General features: G+C 44.5%; 1 protein-coding gene across 2 annotated transcripts in view; it reads left to right on the forward strand.

Moving 5' to 3' along the window:
* Positions 1–1,886: 1,886 nt before the first annotated feature.
* Positions 1,887–22,361, forward strand: part of SLC25A16 (solute carrier family 25 member 16) — a 59,219-nt gene continuing 38,744 nt past the window's right edge. The window contains exons 1-2 of one of the 2 annotated variants that reach the window (XM_030204847.1): positions 1,887–2,159; positions 14,268–14,360. In XM_030204847.1, the coding sequence (XP_030060707.1) occupies positions 2,060–2,159; positions 14,268–14,360 (193 nt within the window). In that variant the 5' untranslated portion in view covers positions 1,887–2,059. Of the gene's footprint in view, positions 2,160–2,191; positions 2,220–14,267; positions 14,361–22,361 lie in introns of those variants that run through there. The other variant, XM_030204849.1, reaches the window with a different exon arrangement.

A 22,361-nucleotide genomic window follows, 5' to 3' on the forward strand; every position in this document is an offset into this window, starting at 1 on the left:
GTCACCTATTATTTCTCTGTGATTACTCTGTGACCTCTGATGTAAATTACTTAGAGAGGTCACACAGCTATGCAACTTCCGTGTGGGGGTTAGACACAGCAGATGCAGCACATGGAGCACATGGAGCTCATGATCTCTCCTAACCTGAGAGGATCTATGGTGGTGTGAGCATCCATTACCATCTAAGCACATGGAAGGAGCTGATAATACAAATGTATAGTAATATGTATATATAAGCCTGTCTGATTATAATCTAACTACAAACTGTGAGTAAACAGATGTTTTGTTACTTCAACTTTAAAGTGACTCAGCAGTGAATTATTCAGGGGTGAATGAGAGAGAGATGAAGAAAGAAATTAACATTTCTAAAGCTGAAGCTGTGTGTACTAAGATCTGCTAATTATTTACTACAAATAATCCAACAGTTTTTGAGTATGAGATTTCAATCAATGGTAACTCCAAGGATTTTCAGTGTGTCTGAGACGGGAAGGGAAAAGTTAGGGATGGTTATGGTGGCAAATGTATTTGTATGATGTTGTGAGGTGAGTATAAGACATTGTGTGTTTTTTTTTCTGCATTCAGTTTTAGCTGAAATACATCCGCCCAGGAGTGCATGGTCAGGAAGCTTTGGCTGATATCACTGGTAATTTCCTTTAGATCATGTTTGAACGGGATATAAATCGTCACATCATCTGCATATATGTATGGATTGAGGTTTTGATTGGCTAGTAGCTTGGCTAAGGGTATCATCATTAGATTGAAGAGGGTTGGTGAGAGGGGGGATCCTTGGGGGACTCCACATTCAGGTGTCCATGGGTCTGATATAGCCACATTAGCTGTTATATTAAATGTGATTTTGGTTGAAACCTGGAAGAAGTAAAATCTTTCTTTCTGTGCCTACATCAAAAGACATAGATGGTTTGTGGTGGGAACTTGCTCCTTTTGTTTTGAGGGAGGATGGATGGATTATGAATTTGTGCTAATTATAATTATGACGATGCTGCAGATTATGGTGCTGATTGTGCTAATTATGCTGCTGCTAATTATGATTATGCTGCTGATGATGATTCTGTTTATTATGGTTATGGTTACCTTATTAATATTCATATTGACCTCATTAATATTCATATTGACCTTGTTAATGTTTATATTGACATTATTTATTTTAATATTGGGCTATATTTGTGCCACATTTGGGCTGGAAAAATGTTTGCCATCTGGCAACTCTGTAAACTCAAAACTAAGACTGGCCAAAAAAGACTGTCGCCTAGAAATGGGTAACTTGGCATCTATGTAATAGAAAACAAAGGTCAGTATTTTTAGCCTTGCAGAGTGAGCTACAAATCTTTTATTTTTAAACCAAAACACCAAAATGAAGTAAGTAAAACAAAAATACCCGACTTTTAAACTTGCCCCCCCTGACCTGCCTAGCTAAAATGGTGAAAAATAATTTGCTAAGGAAGTCTTTTACTAAAACTTAGCTCGAGTTATCTGCATTTTATTCCTATGGGCCCTGCTGCAGATAACTGGACTGGAGCTAAGTTTAAGTAAAAAGAGTAAGACCCCCCCCCCCCCCCCCAAATTTCTAATCCTTCAATAAAATCGCGCAGGAGCATGCGTTACACTCGACTCGACTAGACACGTTTCCTTTTCGTAACCTCTGCGTCTGCAAGAGGACAAACACAAATACCGGGGGTGGCTCAGGCCAGCCCGCGCTCGCGCTGTGTCTCAGTGTCTGTATCCCGGTCTCACCTACCTTCGCTTAGGCAGACAGACGTGCTCAATTCATTCATTGGCTATCTGCATGGTGCCCCGCCCCTCTCTGCTGACGCCATGACGGCCGTGTGGTGGCCAGAAAGATGCGTCAAAGGCTAGCTACTGCGAGTCCTGCTCTCCAGGGCGGCTACAAAGTGCAGGCTCGTGGGCGGCCGCTGGTGCTGCTTACGTCTGGGAGCCTTCAGGTCGGGGATGAATTGTTGTCGTCGCTGTTTATGACTCTATCTCCCCCCTCCCCCCCACCGATGACACATGGTGCTAGCTTCTGCTCACCATAATACCGATGGCTACAGAAGCGGCACTGCCGGGTAGTGGCACGAATTCCGGGCTCCCTGCTCCTGCACGCAGAGACTTCTACTGGCTGCGCTCGTTCGCGGCTGGAGGTAAGGACAGGAGGCTGCGAGGGTGGCTGTAGAATGTCCGTAACGGGCTGAGCAGTAAAGGTGAGAGAGAGAGGAGACGTTTGTCTCCTGCGTCTTGTTGGGAGTAGGCTGTGTGCAGAGGCTCCTGAACCAAGTCATTTCCTGTTCTTCCAGAACTCCTATTGCAGATAAGACATTTGACTTCCTCTGGTTTTCCTAACCACTAATTCGTTACGGTTGAAAATGGAGCCGGATAAATCTATGCCCATGCTGACGTCAATACATCTCAAATTTGTGCTGGGCTCCTTCTACTTTGTTCTTGCGTTCGCTAAGAAAGAAAGAGTATTGTGTCCATGTGGTAGTTCTCTAACTCCTCTCTTTGCTACATTCAGAGAAACGGGTAAAAGCCAGGTTTGCTAAAACCTTTTTCTTTACTGATAGCATTATCAAAATTTGTGCCTTTCTGAACATATCAAAACCTGTAGCCACATTCTTATTACTCCCAGCTTAGTCTATTGCAGCCTGGTGGTCATCACAGGTCGTTACTGATAGCTTTGTTCTTCATACTTTCCTGGATGAAAACGTTTGTTGTTTGACATGTCCACTGCCAGAGCAGAGTCCAAGAACCTAGAATATAGCTTAGTTCACTTTGTCAGTGGCTCACAAACTTAAGTTATGATGTCAAATGGGAGGAAGGTGTCAGGACACCCATTGTGACCTGCACCCATGAGGTCTGAATCTATACACTTATGCCCTTCTATCTGTGTGGTCTTCCTAATAGACTTTAGATCTATGTATTTTAATTTAGCTTGCATCTTTTAGTAGAGAATCTCACCAGCATTTGTGAAAACTAATTTGCATATTTGGGAGAAGTGGTCACCTGGCAAAACAGTCAGAAGTGAGGGTATGCCCTGCTCACAACAGCCCACGCCCTGTCCCCTTTGATGTCACTGGATGTGACAACATAGCCTGTTCCTTTTTGCATAACTCCACCACTTTTGGTGATATCACAGAAAGTGTCACCATAGCCATGCCCCCTTTTTACAAGATAGTGTCTACCACTGGTCGCATTACATGGGAGTGGTCAGTGTAGCGGGCTTTGATCCTTGGGAACTGGATTTGATTCCCACTGCAGCTCCTTGTGACTCTGGACAAGTCACTTAACCCTCCACTGCCCCAGGAACAAAATAAATATCTGTATATAATATGTAAAACACTTTGATTTTAACCACAAAAAGGCGGTATATCAAGTTCCATTTCTTTTCCTTATCACTTTGTTTCTACTACTGGTTGCCATCTTGGATGGGGCCACATGACAGGAAGTGATGTAAAAAAAACCCCACCACTGCTTTCTACTGCCATGGAGGAATGTGTGCATGTGCAGCTTAACTTTTTTTATTTTTTTTTCTCTCACAGGAAAGAAATAAAATTTGCTTACCTGTAACGGTAGTTCTCCTTGGACAGTTGATCATCTAGCCACACAGCTGAAGGGACGTCTGGGCGACGTTACCGACCCCGGGCTTCCAATAGCACAGAAAACTCTAAGAGCTCTCTGTGCATGTGCAAGTATTCCTGCCCCTGCAATAGTGTATAAGTAGTGGACACGCCCCCCTGTTAAATCGGTTGATATTCAAGCTGGCATCAACTCAGGGTGGGAGGGCGGGTCTGTGTGGCTAGATGATCAACTATCCAAGGAGAACTACTGTTACAGTGTGATCATCTAGCCACATAGCTGAACACTCCCAAGCTAAGACTTGAAAACATTGTAGCAGTTAAATACAGAAGTAAAATATAAAGTATGAAACTGTTACCTGAGTTGGTGGAGGAGGTGAGTTGGTGCCTCACAAGGACGCGGTCAGAACCAATCTGCTAAACAGCGTCAGCTGCTGATGCATCGTCAATACAATAGTTCTTTGTAAAGGTATGCATGGTTGTCCGAGTTGCTGCTCGGCAGATATCCATCGGAGAAGCATGCTGAAGAAGTTGCCACAGCTCGTAATTGGTGTGCAGTGACATGAGGAACGTCTTCATTTGGTGAGTGAAAAGTCTTTTTATAGCAGAAAGAGATGCAGTCAGATATCCAGTGAGATAAAGTGGATTTCTTCACTGGTTTTGGTTGGTGCACTGACTGGATTTAAGAAAAAGCTCCGAAGGACAATTCAAAAAAAATTTGTCCTCTGCAGATATATGGTAACAGCTCGAACACAGTCAAGAGTGTGTAACAATCTGTCATGATCTGAGTTGTGAGGAGGGGGATGAAATGCAGGCAGTACAATGGTCTGATTAAAGTGGAAGGGCGAAGCAACATTAGGTAAAAATTTTGGGTGTGACCTTAACAAAACCTTATCATGTAGGACTTGTAGGTATGGAGAATAATGCATCAATGCTTGAATCTCCCCTATCCTCCGGGCAGAGGTTATGGCAATCAGAAATAGTCTTCCACAAGAGATATTTAAAATCAGCTATCTGCAATGGCACAAATGGCAAACTCATGAGATTATGCAAAATAAGATTGAGATCCCATGCAGTTACTGGAGTCTTTATTGGAAGCCTAGAATGTAGTAAGCCCTTCATAAATCTCTTGGTTACTGGCTGACGAGTAAGAGTGGTGTCGTCAACTGGATCATGTAACACAGATAAGGCCACTAAATGCACCTTGACTGATGGAAATGATATCCTGAATGCTCCTCACTGGCCAAGACAGTCGTGGTTTCCAATACTTCTGTCTCTATTACAGGATACACCAATCATGTTGCCCATACTGCCAGATCTAATTATTCAGAACAAGGGCACACTTCCATCATCCAAACCTTCATTCCCTGAAACTTACAGCATGGCTCATTCAAAAAATGTGACCAACTCTAAACTATTTTCGTCACAAGTCCTACAAATCATTCAGGCAGCACGTAAAGAATCAACCAGACGTTCTGAGCTATGGTGCACAAGGAATTTCCACCATCCATATAGTTGTTCTATTTCTACTATTCTTGACTATTTATTGCATCTTTCTGATGCAGGTTTATCATGTGAGCTGAGTCTGTGATCACTTTTTGCAACGTCTTCGCTATGAGAGGAATGGGGAGGATAGGCATATATCAGTCCCTGGTCCCATTTGATGAGGAATGCATCAGACGCTACCCTGGTGCAACTTGGCCACGTTGAGCAATATCTGTGGCACTTCCTATTCAGAGGTGATGCGAATAGGTCTATTGCAGGGCATCCCCACTTTTGGAATAGCTGTTGAGTAATTATGGTCTTCAAAGACCATTCGTGCATCTTTAACTTGCGGCTGAGTGAATCTGCTAGGCCATTTAAATGACCTGGGAGGTAAGTGGCTGTTATAGCTGATCCCATCTTTAGAACAAAATACCAGAGTTGGATCGCTTCTTGACATAAGGTACGGGATCCAATTCCCCCTTGTTTGTTGACATAATACATTGCCACTTGATTGTCTGTCTGGATCTGACTATTTTGTCTGTGACCAGCGAATGCTAGCACTGACAGACGAATTGCTCAGAGTTCCAGAAGATTGATACTGCAGGTCTTCTCTTCCTGCGACCAGAGCCCTTGAGTTGATTGATTCTGACAATGTGCACCCCAGCCCTTCTTGGAGGCATCTGTTGTCACTTGTATTGTCGACTTTGGAGTCTGAAAAGATGCTCCCTCTGTCAGGTGAGGTAGATGCATCCACCATGTTAATTGGAGTTTGATATACTGTTGCAGTGTTATCTTGGTGGATAGCGGTTGGTGATATTGAGACCAATGATCTCTCAAAAACCACTGAAGAGGACGCATTCTTAACCATGCTTGTGGTATAACATGGACAGTCGCAGTCATGTGACCCAACAGTACTAAGAGTTCTGGCTGTCGTTATTTGAGTGTTTAACAAGTTCTGTACCAGTTGGATAAGAGTCTGTATTCTGGATGAAGGTAGGGTGCCAAGGCAATGGGTGTGATGAGACACGCTCCTATGAATTCCAAACTGTGTCAGTTTCAAAAGTAACTTTTCGTAATTTATTAGAAACCCGAGGGAAGTTAGGAGGGTGATTGTCTGGAGAATGATCCGCTGAGTGGGACCTACAATGAGCCAGTCGCCCAGGTAAGGAAAAATAATGCAACCCTGTTGACGAAGATAGGCTATGACCACAATTACACGCTTGGTAAAGACTGGGTACTGATGTGAGGCCGAACGGGAGAACCCTGTATTAATAATTCTTTGTAGTGTGAATCAAAGGTACCGACGTGAGCTTGGGTGTATGGGGATGTGTAGATATGCGTCTCTGAGGTCCAATAACGCTAACCAAGCTCCCTGCTGCAGAAATGGAAGGATGTTTGCTAGCGTACACATGCGGAATCGTTGCTTTCTGATAAATTTGTTGAGGAGTCTGAGATCTAGGATGGCTCGAACTCTGCCTAGTTTCTTTGGTATTAGGAAATACTTGGAATAAAATCTGCTCCCCATCTGCTCTTGTGGTACTAGCTCTATAGCTTGAGCCTGAAGCAATCTGTGTACTTCTGCTTGAAGGAGAAGAGCTTGTGAATCTAATGTTTCGGATTGTATCTGAGGATTGGATGGTGGATAATGGAGAAAATTGATTCGATACCCATTTTGTATCACTTGCAGCACCCATGAATCTGTTGTTACAGTTTTCCACACATTGCTGAAAACGGGCAAGCGCCCTCCTACTGGAAGACTTAGGTGATCTTGTTCGTCAAAAACTGGGATTTGTCTTCTGTTGTTGGATAGTGCTACTGCGTACCTGTTTCTTGGCATGAGAAAATTTAGATGGGACATATTGTCGTTGTCTATTTTGTTTATTAAAGTAGGCAGGTTTCTGAGATGAGTAAGGTCTCCTTCCCTGAAACCGTGATTTAGATTGATAATATGGAAGACGCTTATATACAGCCCTTGAGCTATTTGAGTGATCATTTTCCAAAGTATCCAGTGTCATGCACTCATCTTTGACTGAGGTAATCATCTCTGCCACTTTGGGACCAAACAGGCTATCTCCTACGCAAGGGAGGTCTGCTACATTTTCAAATCATCAGTTAGAGCTGAAAAACGTAGCCAAGCCATACGCCTTGTGGAGATGGCAATTGCTGAACCTCGCACTGCTGTTTCATAATTGTCAAATGCTGCATGAATCATAAACTGGGAACAAAGTTCTAAATCTTGCATTATAGATGGCAGCGAAGCAAGAGAGGTTGGATCTGACTTGTCCTATAATTTAGCAATCTTATCCATCATAGCGTATAAGTATTGAACATAGTGGAAGGAATGTACTGCTATCCTAGCCTGCATCATTGTATTCTGGTAGGATTTCTTTCCCAGAAGATCCATACACTTTAGATCTTTATTAGGTGGATGAGACGTGCTCTCTTTCCCTGTCTTATGTTTTCTCATGGCTGATTTCACTACCACAGACTGGTGTAGGGGCTGGTGGAGTCCATGACGTAAAAGAGATTGTACTCTATATTTGTTATCTAACAGTCGATTTGTAGCTCGAACAGTAAATGGGTTAGACCAAATCTGTTTATGATGCTCCTGCAATATGTTGTCAGTTGGGAGAACTACTGTCTCCTTGTCATTAGAGAGATATTTTAAAACTGACCTTTTCTCCGGCTCTGTAGACGCCGAGTGAGAGGTGTGTGGTAACTGAAGTGCCTTGGCCATTCTAAGCAGAAATTGAGGATATGCACAATCCTCCTTTTGTAGATTCCTTGTGAGGAAGATCAGCATTTAAATCTGTAAGGCAAGACTTTTTTCCCCATGGAACTAGGTGAGTCAGCAGAAGAACAGGATCTAGCATCTTGTCTGGATTGTGATTCCACTATTGGAGAAGTGGAAGGAGAGACTGACCATGAGGCTTATTTTCAAAGCACTTAGCCTTCCAAAGTTCCATAGCTTTCTATGGAACTTTGGAAGGCTAAATGCTTTGAAAATGCCTCCATAGTTTCTTTCTAAATGGAGTGGTGCAATGGGATCTGAGGGAAGTCTGCTGATTAGTAGAGGATTGTCCCTCATTAAGAGACATTGAAGTAACTGGTGCAGCTGGCGCATGCTGTTTCGAGAACTGAGCCATTAGTTGGAAAAAATCTGAAGAGACTGAATTCTGATCTGAAACTGAAAGCACAGGAACTGCTTGAAGAGAAGAGCTAGTATTCAAAGGTGGCGCAGTAACCGGTCGAGCTCTTGATCTCGAGTAACTGCTGTGAGAGGATTGGCATCCACGGCATCGATTACTCTTGTGCCGTCTTTTATTATGTGAAAAAGATGCACTTCTTCTAGAGACTGAAGAACAGTGACGTCTCTTTCTTCCTCTAGGAGAAGGAGAACAGCTTTGAGAAGTAGATGAAGCCGACGATATCAAGCTGTTACTCAGCTAATGCCAGCTTGGTGCAGAGAGATTACTTCGAGTCGACATTGCTGACTCCAACTGACGAAGTGGAGCAGTGATGGAATCAGCTGACAGTTCTTGTCTTTTTTGCCGGTTACTCTGCTGGGTCCTTGCAGTACTATCGGAGCCCTCAGAAGCATCCAATTTTGACTGTCGGAAATACCCTGATCCTGTCTCCCCCCCCCCCCCCCCCCCCCGGAACATAGCAGCAGGGGGGAATACAGAATCTGCAGGCATATTAGAGAAAGAAACAGCTGATAGCTGTACCGTGTCTTCTTTTTAGTAGAAGCAGAAATGTCAGAGGTAGACCGGGAAAGATCCTTTAATTTTAAGAGTCGAATCTGCAAAGATTTATCCGCCATTTTTTGGCAGTCAGTACAATCTGCCGGTACATGCTGCTGTCCAAGACAGCGGAGACATTGAGTATGCGAGTCTGTGACCGACATCTTTTTTAGAACAAAAAGAACAGTTTTTAAAACCCGGTTTCTGTGACAGCTGTGAAGAAGGCTGCCAAAAATAAAGAAAATAAGAAATACTGACTAAATTTTATGACTAGAACCTGAGAAGCGCAGCGGGTCATAACTATACCGCGGACAAAATAAAACTGATTTGACGGGGGGGGGGGGGGGGGGCAAGTCCACTACTTATACTATTGCAGGGGCGGGAATACTTGCACATGCGCAGAGAGCTCTTAGAGTTTTCTGTGCTATTGGAAGCCCGGGTCGGTAACGTCACCCAGACGTCACTTCAGCTGTGTGGCTAGATGATCACACTGTCCATGGAGAAAGTAGACCTTTTGTTTTTCCTGTAATTTTTTTTGCTTAGTTTTTAAATTGGATCATGTTAGGTCTGTCTTTTTTTAGAATGACAGGCTGATTACTGAATGATAGCCATTTTAGGTTTTAAAATAAAAGGATTGACTCCTCCTTTTCTTTGCTTTAAAGGGCACATATCGACAAAGCTAAGCTGTTTTAAGATTAACTTGCACAAGAAACCGTACGGGATCTGTCTCCTTAGGCTTTCAGATCTGTTCACACTGGCAAATGCTGCATGAACCCTGTCTGCAAGAGCTGGTTTTCTCTGCAGCCAGTTCAAAATAAAATAAAAAAAACAAAACTGTTGAATATGTAAAGCAAACCTACTATGTGGTATTTAGCAAAGACATCTTTTTTTTTTTTTTTGGGGGGGGGGGGGGAGCAAGAGAACAAACCCTTACCCACACAACCCCCCACCCTTTTGTTTTCTACAGGTAGCTGTTTATAGAGAGCAGAGGCTACCAATGTGCACAGCTACACCTTGTCACACCCCTCCTATTTTCAAGACATTTGTAAGAGATTGTGACCTGCATATCTGATTTCTATAGAAAACCCTCCCGCACAGAGCCGTACTTTTGCCTTATGGATAAGCAAAGTTACAGGGAACTCCCTGCAAAGAAATGGCTTCTATTAAGAAAAAAAAAAAAAAAGTTAGTGGTTACAACATAACTGGGTGGGGGGGGGGGGGAAGTTAACCAAATTTTATTATCCTTTTTAAAGGCATTTTGCTGTAGCAGTGTTCACCTAAGAATCATACAAGTTAAAAAAAAAAAAATTAAGCACACCACACATTTTTAGGGAAAATGCTTTATGCAGTGAATTTCTTTAGGAAGCATACAATGTTTAAAAAAGTTAAGTAAAGCATATGCAAAGAGTATGGATATATAATCTGTACATAAGAATAGCTCTACTGGGTCAGGCCAGTAGTCCATCTAGCCCAGTATCTTGTAACAACAGTGGGCAAGCCAGGTCTAAAGTACCTGGCAGAAACTCAGATGGTGGTAACATTCCATGCTAATAATCCCAGTGCAAGCAGTAGCTTCTGCATGTCTGTCTCAATAGCAGACTAAGGACTTTTCCTCCAGGAACTTGTCCAAACTTTTTTTCAAACCCAGATAGTTAACCACTGTTACTACATCCTATGACAAAAAGTTCCAGAGCTTAAATATTCGTTGAATGAAAAAATATTTCTTCCTGTTTTGTATTTCCATGTTGCGTGTACCCTAGTCTTTGTACTTTTGGAACGAATAAAAAAGCGATTCACTTCTACTCGTTCTACACCACTCAGGATTTTGTAGACCTCGGTCATATCTCCCCTCAGCTATCACTTTTCTAAGCTGAAGAGCCCTAACCCCCTAACCTCTTTAGCCTTTCCTCATACAAGAGGAGTTCTATCCCCTTTATTATTTTGGTCACTCTTCTTTGAACCTTTTCTAACTCTGATATATCTTTTTTGAGATACAGCAACCAGAACTGAATGCAATACTCAAGGTGCGGTCAAACCATGGAACGATACAGAAGAATTGTAGTATTTTCAGTTTTATTTACTATCCATTTTCTAATAATTCCTAGCATTGTGTTTTGCTTTTTTGGCCACCACTGCGCACTGGGTAGATTTCAGTGCACTATCTATGACAACACCTACATATTTTTCTTGGGTTGGGTAATTTTTTTTCCTCCCCTACCAGGAGTGCGAGATGCCACCCCCTACCCACTCCCCTTTATATGTTCCTCCCACTCTACAGAGCTAGTGTTGAAACACGCACTGCCCTATGAAGTCATATCCTAAAAATCCTAAGCAGAATTTACTTTGATCCATAGGTGGCTGGGAGTTTACATTTTCGCCATGGTTTCTGATTTGCATCATAGGAGGACCCTCTGTGGTAAAAATGTCTTTGTTAAGCGTGAAATCCAATCAAATTGTATGGTGTTACACTGGTGGCAACCTATGTATGAAGAATTGTCAAACCGGTGACGTTTAACAATGACCTGTTCCGCCCTATAAAGTAAATCTGGACATCATCGATGATTTTATGGAGTCCACTTGCAAAAATGATGAGATTGAAAAAGACTTTACCAGATATATACGCCACAGAAATTAAAAAAAAAAAAAATAATAAAAATATATATATATATATAAAACGCACCACGAACGTTCTAATGAAGCCTCAGCTGGAAACTTGAGGTGGCATAGATATCCATTTGGCCATGAGTGTGAGCCCCGCCCTCGCGTCATGACGTTGACAGCGGAGCGCTGACACTAGAGGGCTGAAATGGAGAAGGCACAGGCGCAGAGGCGGAGCAACAAAAACTGCATGTCGGACGATGGGAAAGAGGGACACAACGAGCCAACCGGCGTCGCGAAAACAAACAACAAAAAAAATGTTTCAGCCGTTTCGCGGACAACGCCAGCCACAACGTGTGAGGTAACAAGGGAGGCAGGCAGGCACGCAGGCAGCCTGGACGTCGGAGGGTGGGAGACAGGGACACAACTAGCCAGCCAGCCTCTACAGTGCCCAAACACACACGTGGCAGTCAGGGAGCCAGCATGAATGACGGTAGGCTGGCAGCCTGCCTGACCGTGGCAGTGGGAGGGAGGGAAGGACGGTGGGAACGAACCTGAATGTCGGTGACAGGAAGGAAGGGGGGGCACGACCATGGCAGCTGCGGGTAGGGGAGCCAACCACCCTCAAGCTGGGAGGGGGGGCACAGTCTTTCTCACACACACACTCTCCTTCTCAGACACACACTCACACACACACACACACACTTGCACATTCACTCTGTCGCTCTCTCACACACACGCACACACACTGTCTCAAACATACACACGCAGAGGCACACCTTGCTAGCGCCCATTTCATTTCGGTCAGAAACGGGCCTTTTTTACTAGTGTATATATATTTTCTAGAATATTTTTTTTGTCAAGGCAGAACAACCCATACCATCACCTTAAATACAAAATACATGATGTTTAAGAATCCGAGAGATAAATAACAGCTGTTCTCGCCTGGCAAATGTACCCAGGCAAGACATGTTTCTTTCTCGAGGCCTTTGAAATTGTTCTTAGAAAAATGTACGGCTATCTTCTCACTGATTTGAACATGTTGATGCCTGAGGCCTGGATTTTGTACCTTAACCTGCCCAGGTTAAATATTAAATGTAAGCGTTTTTTTTTCCCCCAATTTGGTTTCTCTAGTCATCCATACCACGATTTGCTGTATTTGTGTTGGTTGCAGCTTTGACAGGACCTCTGATGAAGGCACTCATGCTGAAACACAGCCTGTGTTGGATTTGAATGTCAAGTGCATCCTGTATATTTGTTAACTGTATTTTTATATTCACCTGGTTGGCTAGCCTGAGAACTTGTCTTGGTTCCTTCCACTCTTTTGCCTGCGGCCTGCACCAAGGCTTTCTTTGAAGCACAACTTGTGTTTCCTGAAGGGCTGGACAGTTCAGAGTGCCCTGGTGCATGCTGGGCGAAGACTGGAGGTGATTTTAAGGTTAGGGACTTACAGGGCCAGGAAGAGAAGGAACAGAAGCGTCAGGAGGGAAATGCAGTGTGAGATGCATCCCCTGTTGCAAATGCCTGGCTTTGCCACTGCCATGATCATTAGGCGCAGCAGTGGGATTTAAGCCCAGGTTTGCTGTTTTCTTTCTGTCATTATCTGGAACATGTGTTTGCAAGCGTGAAAACAAGCTTCCTGAGCTTTTATCCTATATGATTCCGTTTTAAGTGTTATATCCTCTAGTGGTTATAGGCACACTGCAAACAGCTGTAGCCTGGAAATGTTCAGAATCTAGAGTAGTGTTCCAAGATAAACAGTTCTAGAAAATTGCATAATCTTGAGTCTGAGCAAATTCTTTTCTGCAGTGAATTTGGTCCGGCATATGTTACATGTGATATGCAAAAGCATTTCATTGTGTGCTGAAAGTATGGGAGCCAGAAATACTTAAAAGAAGGCAGAAGATTTTATTGTAGTCCCTTTTTGTTTGGTTCAAAAACAAGAAACCTGGCATTCCATTTCATGCCTGTGTACTTGTGCTTTAAACCTCTGTTGTAAGTTAGGAAGCTGAACTTGCTTGTTAATTTAGAGAATGTGTAAATAGTGGATGCTTCTCTCTGGCTCAGTGTAACATTTTGGAAGCTGGAAGCAAGAGTAGACAGTGGAAGATTTGGTGGAAAATACATTTTCATAAATATTTGCCTTGGTTCGTGGCAGGTTATAATCAAACGTTTTAACACCCCCATGACACTATGTCAAAAGTACAAACTATAATAGAAATCAGAATGCAAGTACTTAATGGTCAGGGGGGGGTCAAGATCAGTAGCCTAGTGGTTAGTGCAGTGGACTTTGATTCCCACAGCAGCTTCTTGTGACTCTGGGCAAGTCACTTAACCCTCCATTGCCCCTGGTACAAAATAAGTACCTGAATATATGTAAACTGCTTTGAATGTAGTTGCAAAAACCTCAGAAAGGTGGTATATCAAGTCCCATTTCCCTTCCCCTAATAAAATCTTCAAGGTGGGGGGGAGAACCATCTGCCTGAACAAATGGATCTTCAAAGCATTTTGCAATTCATTTGCAAACTTTAGACAGTTTGTGATGTCAGAATTCCTTCTGAGATCTAAGCAATGAACTATGAATCAGGTGTTCTCCTTGGATCCAGAAACTTATTTGATAGGTTATTTGTCTAATTTGTTTTAGAGATTATATAAATACAAATATATGCTGTAATTAAGCCTGAATTGAATTTTAAATAATGGGGAATTTAACATTTTGGTAGTGTATGTGGCAGAACTGTTCCTTTGATAGTCTGTTTATATAACTGGAGCGCCTGTGTTTGAGGTATTTAGGAGTTGCAGTCCTGTGCTTTATGTGAACAGCTGAAACTTTTTTTTTTCTCCTCACCAGGAATTGCAGGATGCTGTGCAAAGACTACCATTGCTCCTTTAGATAGAGTAAAGATTTTACTGCAAGCTCATAATCCTCATTATAAGCATTTGGGTAAGTTTTTACAGGACGCTAAAGACAGCTTTGTGATAAATGAACACTTTCAGAAGCTCCTATTATAAATGAATGAGAGGTATCTTCATGTAAATATCAGTAATATACCTGGCAGAGACTTAGGGCCCTGTTTACTAAGCTGCGCTAGCGTTTTTAGTGCACGCTAAATGCTAGTTGCCCATATGTTCCTATGCATTTAGCGTGTGCTAATCAGCACACGGTGAAAATGCTAACGTGCCCTTAGCACCGCTTAGTAAACAGGGCCCTTAGTGTTTTCCCACTGTAAATGTAGTTTCAATAAATCTCTTAAGTGAACTCAAGCTGACACACCCTCATGCACATCTTTCTGCAATTTTTAATTTATAAATGCCATTTTATTTGCAGTTTTTATACAGGTTTCAAAATAAGAGTGAATATGGCAGGTGCAATAATTTGGATACCCTTTCAGATGGAAGTAAGCTTCCAAATGTTTCCTGTAACAAACTAAGTGTTCATGTTCTTGACTTTTGAAATGTTTTCTCACTCTTTGCAGAATTCTTCTAACTCTGAAATACTGTTAGGTCTTCTTTCATGCACTACATGTTTTGATATGATCTCCCCACTGATTATCAGTATTTCTCAAGTGAATGCCATTCAAAAACCTTCACCTCTTTCCTGTAGGTACTTCTTGGGTGATTTTGAGATGTTTCAGATTGCTGAAATATATCCAAGCTCTCCAACTTCAGTTTTTTTCACTGACTGTGGATCATTAGCTTTTAGGACAGGGCTGGCCAACCTTTATACAGAGAGAGCTGCATTAATTTTGGTACTGTCCCTGGTGGGCCGCACCATTACATAATGTCAGAACTGGAAATACACAGAGCTCTGTAGACTTCCGTGATAAATAAGCAAGTAAAAATGTAACTAAAAATGATGTAAACAAACTGCTAGATTGGCTATTCTAAAAATACATTTACAAAATACAGTTTTTAAAATCGCTAACACTTTGATTAATGATGACTTCTGTGTACATTTCCCATGGTCTTGTGTGCTACATAAAATTCAGTGGCGGGCTGCATTTGGCCCACCCTTGTTTTAGAATATATAGCTATTTTAATTGTGCGGGTGGAAAGACAGATTCAATCTTTCCACCTGCACAATATTTTCTGTCTTGCAGTCCCAAAGCATAGTCCATCCTCCTCCATCCTTAAAGATTGTCAAGTTGTTTTTACTGCCAAGGCTTCATTTCCCCTCCCCCCCCCTCCCCCCCCTCCAACGGTATATTGTGAGTTTTGGCAGAGCAGTTTTTCAATTCATCAGTCCAAAGCACTTATTTCTGATCAGTTTACTTTTGCAAACTTTAGGCGATGATTTTGTAGTGAGGTCATAAAGGTTTCCTTCTGACACTCTCTCCTATACACCTCTTTTTGTAATTTTTGTCTGTGAACAACTAAGGGGCATGTTTTTGCTCTAGTGTAGAAAGTGCAAAACCCCTGTGGTAAATGCAAGAGGTGTGGCTAGCATCTGTGCTTCATTTACCACACAGGGCAGAGATGCAGGAGCCTGTGCTATCAGCTGATAACATGTAACATGGGCCCCAGTGTGGCAAGGGATCCCCTCCCATTCACCTTACCTTACCTCCCTGCTCTGAACTCTGCCATCAGTTCACATCAAAATCCCCCACCCTTGCGGAAGACATGAACCCCACCCATCATTTTTCCAAAGAATCTCTGGTAGTCTAGTATATATATGGGACAGAAGCAGTCCCCATCTGCTCATGCCCCATCCGAGTCTCCGGTTCAAAATGGTATCTCTGACCCACTGCAGTAGAAGCCCAAGACTACTATTAGGGGTCAGTTGCCATATTAAACCCAGGAATTGAATGGGGCAGGAGCAGAGGAGAGACTGCTCCTTCATACCTTAGACGACCAGGGATTGCTTGAGTAAGTAGAAGGGGTTGGGTGTGCATCTGTGATGTGATAGGGGAGAATTGAATTCTTGGGGGGGGGGGGGGGGGGTCTGTGATGTGATCTTGTGTCCAAGGGTCAAAGCAGGGAGGGTAAGGTTGGATGAATGTTGTGGGGGATTGATTAGTCACTATGGTATGGGCAGCTGCCAGACTACTAGTAGCCTTTTGAGGTGGTAATAAGGGCACCTGGGCTATTGGCAGTCCCATGTGCTAGCTGTCAGTGCTGGCCACACCCCCATCCTACTTTATGCTAAGCAATTAGTGTAGGACTTTTACTTTGCTGGCTGGTTTTAACGTGTGGTAGCTGTTAACATGGATCCATGCTAATAACTTAATACAGTATAACAGGCCTCAAAATTTAAAAAAGTGGTCCCATTTTCGTATTAAAAAGTATGGACAGCATATTAAGTGTACGGTTTACCTGTGATTGTATTAGCTTCAAGTCTTCCCCTAGGGTAAGTTTAAACCAGTGTGCAGAAGTGAACTGTGCCATGTAGAATGATTTGGAAAAGGCAAGTAATTAAAATATCTATTAATCTGAAAAACCTTAAACCTCTTAAGTGACTCTGCTCCTGCCAGCCTTCACATACTTGTATAAGCAGAGCTTTCCTTGCGCTTTTAATATTTATAGCATTCCTAATTGGAACAATGAACCTTGAAACCAGGCACACCAGAACAAATTATGACAGTGCAAAAAAATGTATTATCTTTGATCCTAGTTTGTTGAAAGCAAAGTGCATGTGAGCGGAGGTGTAGACTGAGATCCCGGGGAACTGGGTTAAATTCCCACAGCTGCTCCTTGTGACCCTGGGTAAGTCACTTAACCCTCCATTGCCCCAATATAAAAACTTAGCCTTGTTTACTAAGCCACACTAGAAATGCATTAGCGCGCCCAAATATTTAGATGTTTATGGGTGTCTACACGGTTAGTGTGTGCTAATTTTTAGCATTGTAGAGATATGGTACAGCTAGGAGCCCTCCTTGGGCCTCCACTGGAATGGTGGAAGGCTAAACCTTGGAGTTTTAGGCTATTAAAAACAGCTGGTAATATTTGCCTAAGCTAAAACCAATGGCTGGTATAATTGAGGCCTTGTTGGAAAAGCAAGGCCTAGTAATTAAGCTTAAAAGGAGGGCTAGATAACTTGAAATGGAAAAGTTAGGCCAAGGAGACTGTAATTAAAATGGAAGCTCAGTTGCAATCTGAGATACAAAATGGAAGATGAATTGCAATATGAGTTATGAAATGGAATCTTTAAGGCTACGTGTCAGTTAACAAAAATTGTTTGTCATGGCAGGTGCAAAATTGAGGAACTTGAAATAGAAGAAAGGCGGGTGAGAGGGGGATTTGCGGTTGACTAAGTTTTGGGTAAACAAGTTTATCATAGCACTCTAAGGCCTCATTACTTTCTATGGAGTGAGAGGGTATAAAAAGAAGGCTGAATCTGGGAGTGGCTGGCAGAAGACCCAGATGCTGCCAGGGGTGCTGTCACTCTGTTCAGAAGTCTGATAGATGTCTTTGATTGCATTGCCTTGTATTGGTAAGCATAAATAAAATACATATCTTTACCTCCTGTCTTCTCTCATTCCTATAAGAGATCTAAGGTTTTTGGGGTGACCCTATGACAGAAATGATTACTACAAAGAGTCCGCTTATCCTCAAAGTAATAAGGAGGCAGATAGTCATAAACTATCATGTAGACAAAAGCCTTCTAGTCAATCCTACCGATGACTGGCCATATGTCCCCTCAACACCAGGGACTTCATGGACAGTCTAAGGGAGATCAATTCAGCATGCACTAAAAACGCTAGCACACCTTAGTAAACATGGCCCTTACATTGTGAGCATACTAGGGATAGAATATACAGTGGGGGAAATAAGTATTTGATCCCTTGCTGATTTTGTAAGTTTGCCCACTGACAAAGACATGAGCAGCCCATAATTGAAGGGTAGGTTATTGGTAACAGTGAGAGATAGCACATCACAAATTAAATCCGGAAAATCACATTGTGGAAAGTATATGAATTTATTTGCATTCTGCAGAGGGAAATAAGTATTTGATCCCCCACCAACCAGTAAGAGATCTGGCCCCTACAGACCAGGTAGATGCTCCAAATCAACTCGTTACCTGCATGACAGACAGCTGTCGGCAATGGTCACCTGTATGAAAGACACCTGTCCACAGACTCAGTGAATCAGTCAGACTCTAACCTCTACAAAATGGCCAAGAGCAAGGAGCTGTCTAAGGATGTCAGGGACAAGATCATACACCTGCACAAGGCTGGAATGGGCTACAAAACCATCAGTAAGACGCTGGGCGAGAAGGAGACAACTGTTGGTGCCATAGTAAGAAAATGGAAGAAGTACAAAATGACTGTCAATCGACAAAGATCTGGGGCTCCACGCAAAATCTCACCTCGTGGGGTATCCTTGATCATGAGGAAGGTTAGAAATCAGCCTACAACTACAAGGGGGGAACTTGTCAATGATCTCAAGGCAGCTGGGACCACTGTCACCACGAAAACCATTGGTAACACATTACGACATAACGGATTGCAATCCTGCAGTGCCCGCAAGGTCCCCCTGCTCCGGAAGGCACATGTGACGGCCCGTCTGAAGTTTGCCAGTGAACACCTGGATGATGCCGAGAGTGATTGGGAGAAGGTGCTGTGGTCAGATGAGACAAAAATTGAGCTCTTTGGCATGAACTCAACTCGCCGTGTTTGGAGGAAGAGAAATGCTGCCTATGACCCAAAGAACACCGTCCCCACTGTCAAGCATGGAGGTGGAAATGTTATGTTTTGGGGGTGTTTCTCTGCTAAGGGCACAGGACTACTTCACCGCATCAATGGGAGAATGGATGGGGCCATGTACCGTACAATTCTGAGTGACAACCTCCTTCCCTCCGCCAGGGCCTTAAAAATGGGTCGTGGCTGGGTCTTCCAGCACGACAATGACCCAAAACATACAGCCAAGGCAACAAAGGAGTGGCTCAGGAAGAAGCACATTAGGGTCATGGAGTGGCCTAGCCAGTCACCAGACCTTAATCCCATTGAAAACTTATGGAGGGAGCTGAAGCTGCGAGTTGCCAAGCGACAGCCCAGAACTCTTAATGATTTAGAGATGATCTGCAAAGAGGAGTGGACCAAAATTCCTCCTGACATGTGTGCAAACCTCATCATCAACTACAGAAGACGTCTGACCGCTGTGCTTGCCAACAAGGGTTTTGCCACCAAGTATTAGGTCTTGTTTGCCAGAGGGATTAAATACTTATTTCCCTCTGCAGAATGCAAATAAATTCATATACTTTCCACAATGTGATTTTCCGGATTTAATTTGTGATGTGCTATCTCTCACTGTTACCAATAACCTACCCTTCAATTATGGGCTGCTCATGTCTTTGTCAGTGGGCAAACTTACAAAATCAGCAAGGGATCAAATACTTATTTCCCCCACTGTACCTACATAAAATGTGTACAGCACTGCATATGTCTAGTAGCGCTATAGAAATGATTAGTAGTATGATTATTCCTAACGACACTTCGATTGTCTCGCACAACTGTGCACAATGTAATCCATAACCAAGTTGTACCATATTGTATTTCCATTATTCATATCTTATTGTAAGCCACACTGAGCCCGCAAAGAGGTGGGAAAATGTGGGATACAAATGCAATAAATAAATAAGATGAAGCTAGACGTGCTTTTAACAAGACATCATTGCCAATTAAAGCTAGGAAAAGGCACTGCAGAAAGTTAGTGTTGGAGAGGAGCAGGAGGTCAGGTTGGGTAAGTGGGCCACTAGACTACCAGCAGGTAACCCTTGTACACCACCTCAGACCTGGTGGTACATTTCATGCACTTTGCTCGTGAAAAGAGCTATGAAAAAATTCTCTGCAGTGTACTGACTTATCCATTAGTCCCCTTGGCGTTCATCTTATTCTCCGAGGACAAGCAGGCTGCTTGTTCTCACTGATGGGTGACGTCCACGGCAGCCCCTCCAATCGGAAACTTCACTAGCAAAGGCCTTTGCTAGTCCTCGCGCGCTCCTGCGCACCGCACATGCGCGGCCGTCTTCCCGCCCGAACCGGCTCGTGTTCGTCAGTCTTCTTTTGTCCGCGCTCGGTATGGTCGTGTTTCGCCGTGTCGGGCCCCGCAAAGTCGACCTCGCGCGTTCGTCGTGTGTTTTTCGAAAAAGAAAAATTCTAATCCTTTCTGTGTGGGAAAAGACTCTTGGTCTTTTCTCCCCCCCCCCCCCCCCCCCCGCTATTTTCAGCTTTCGCCCCGGTAAGTTTTCTTTCGTCGTCAGGGTAGGCCGCTTTTAGGCCTCGGGTCGAAGTTTTCTTCCCCTTGTTTTTTCGGTGCCTTTTCCGCCATTTCGACTTTTGATCTCGCCGGCGTGATTTTTCCGCCCATGACATCGAAGTCTACCAGCGGCTTCAAAAAGTGCACCCAGTGCGCCCGGGTCATCTCGCTCACTGACAGGCACGCGTCGTGTCTTCAGTGCTTAGGGGCTGGGCACCGCCCGCAGGCCTGTAGTCTGTGTTCCCTTTTGCAAAAGCGGACTCAGGTAGCGAGATTGGCCCAGTGGAACGTTTTGTTCTCGGGCTCTTCGTCGGCATCGGCACCGGGGGTATCGAGTGCATCGACGTCTTCAGCGTCCAGAGCTTCATCCTCGGCCGCCAGTGCATCGAGTGCATCGAGGCATCGGCCCTCTGCATCGGCGCTGAGACATCGGACAGCTGCATCGACGTCGGTGGTACCGGGACCTCGTCTGCTGATGTCGTCGGACGGTGGTGCTTCGTCTGGAGTGCAGGTGAGGGCTGTCCATTCCCCTGCTGGTGGCGGTGAGCCTTCGGGTGGGTCTCCCCCTACCCTGAGGGCTCCTGCGGTACAGCCCCCCCGAGACCGACCTCCTTCGGCCTTGGCCCCGAGGAAGCGACGACTGGATTCTACGTCGTCCTCGTCGGTGCCGGGAAGCTCCGGTGACGTGCTTCGTTCCAAGAAATCGAAGAAGCATCGTCATCGGTCTCCTTCCCGGGTCGGCACCGAGAGCTCTGGGTCGCCGAGGGAGTCGGCACCCACCAGGCATCGGCACCGAGAGGACCGCTCACCCTCTGTTCAGGAGGTGTCGATGCGCTCCACTCTGGACAGCCCGGAACAGCCTCCACGCCCGGAACAGGTTCTGACGTCGACGCCTGCATCGACCTCCATGCCTTTCTCTGCAGCCGCTCTGAACGAGAGCCTCCGGGCCGTTCTCCCAGAGATTCTGGGAGAGCTGTTGCGCCCTACCCCTCCGGTACCGGCGGTGCTTGCGCCACCGGTACCGTCGAGCGTGGCGCCGGCTGGCCCATCGCCCGAGGTGAGGTCTCCGGCGTCGGTGCCGCGTGCGGTACCGGCTGCCGTCGCCTCCCAGGAAGGCTCCCCCACTACGTTGGCGGAGGGAGCTTCGCCGATGCGGGCGAGGGAGTCGAGTCGGGCACGGTTGCAGACACAGGTCCGTGAACTTGTGTCTGACACCGAGGGTGAGGCCTCGTGGGAAGAGGAAGAAGATCCCAGATATTTCTCTGACGAGGAGTCTGAGGGTCTTCCTTCCGATCCCACTCCCTCTCCTGAGAGACAGCTTTCTCCTCCCGAGAGTCTGTCTTTTGCTTCCTTTGTCCGGGAGATGTCTACGGCCATCCCCTTCCCGGTGGTTGTGGAGGACGAGCCCAGGGCTGAAATGTTTGAGCTCCTGGACTATCCTTCTCCACCTAAGGAAGCGTCCACTGTACCCATGCACCATGTCCTAAAAAAGACATTGCTGGCGAACTGGACCAAGCCTTTAACTAATCCCCACATCCCCAAGAAGATCGAGTCCCAGTACCGGATCCATGGGGACCCAGATCTGATGCGCACTCAGTTGCCTCATGATTCTGGAGTTGTGGATCTGGCCCTAAAGAAGGCTAAGAGTTCTAGGGAGCATGCTTCGGCGCCCCCGGGCAAGGACTCTAGAACCTTAGACTCCTTTGGGAGGAAGGCCTACCTTTCTTCTATGCTCGTGGCCAAAATTCAG

The sequence above is a fragment of the Microcaecilia unicolor genome, chromosome 5 (assembly GCF_901765095.1).
Source record: "Microcaecilia unicolor chromosome 5, aMicUni1.1, whole genome shotgun sequence".
NCBI lineage: Eukaryota > Metazoa > Chordata > Amphibia > Gymnophiona > Siphonopidae > Microcaecilia > Microcaecilia unicolor.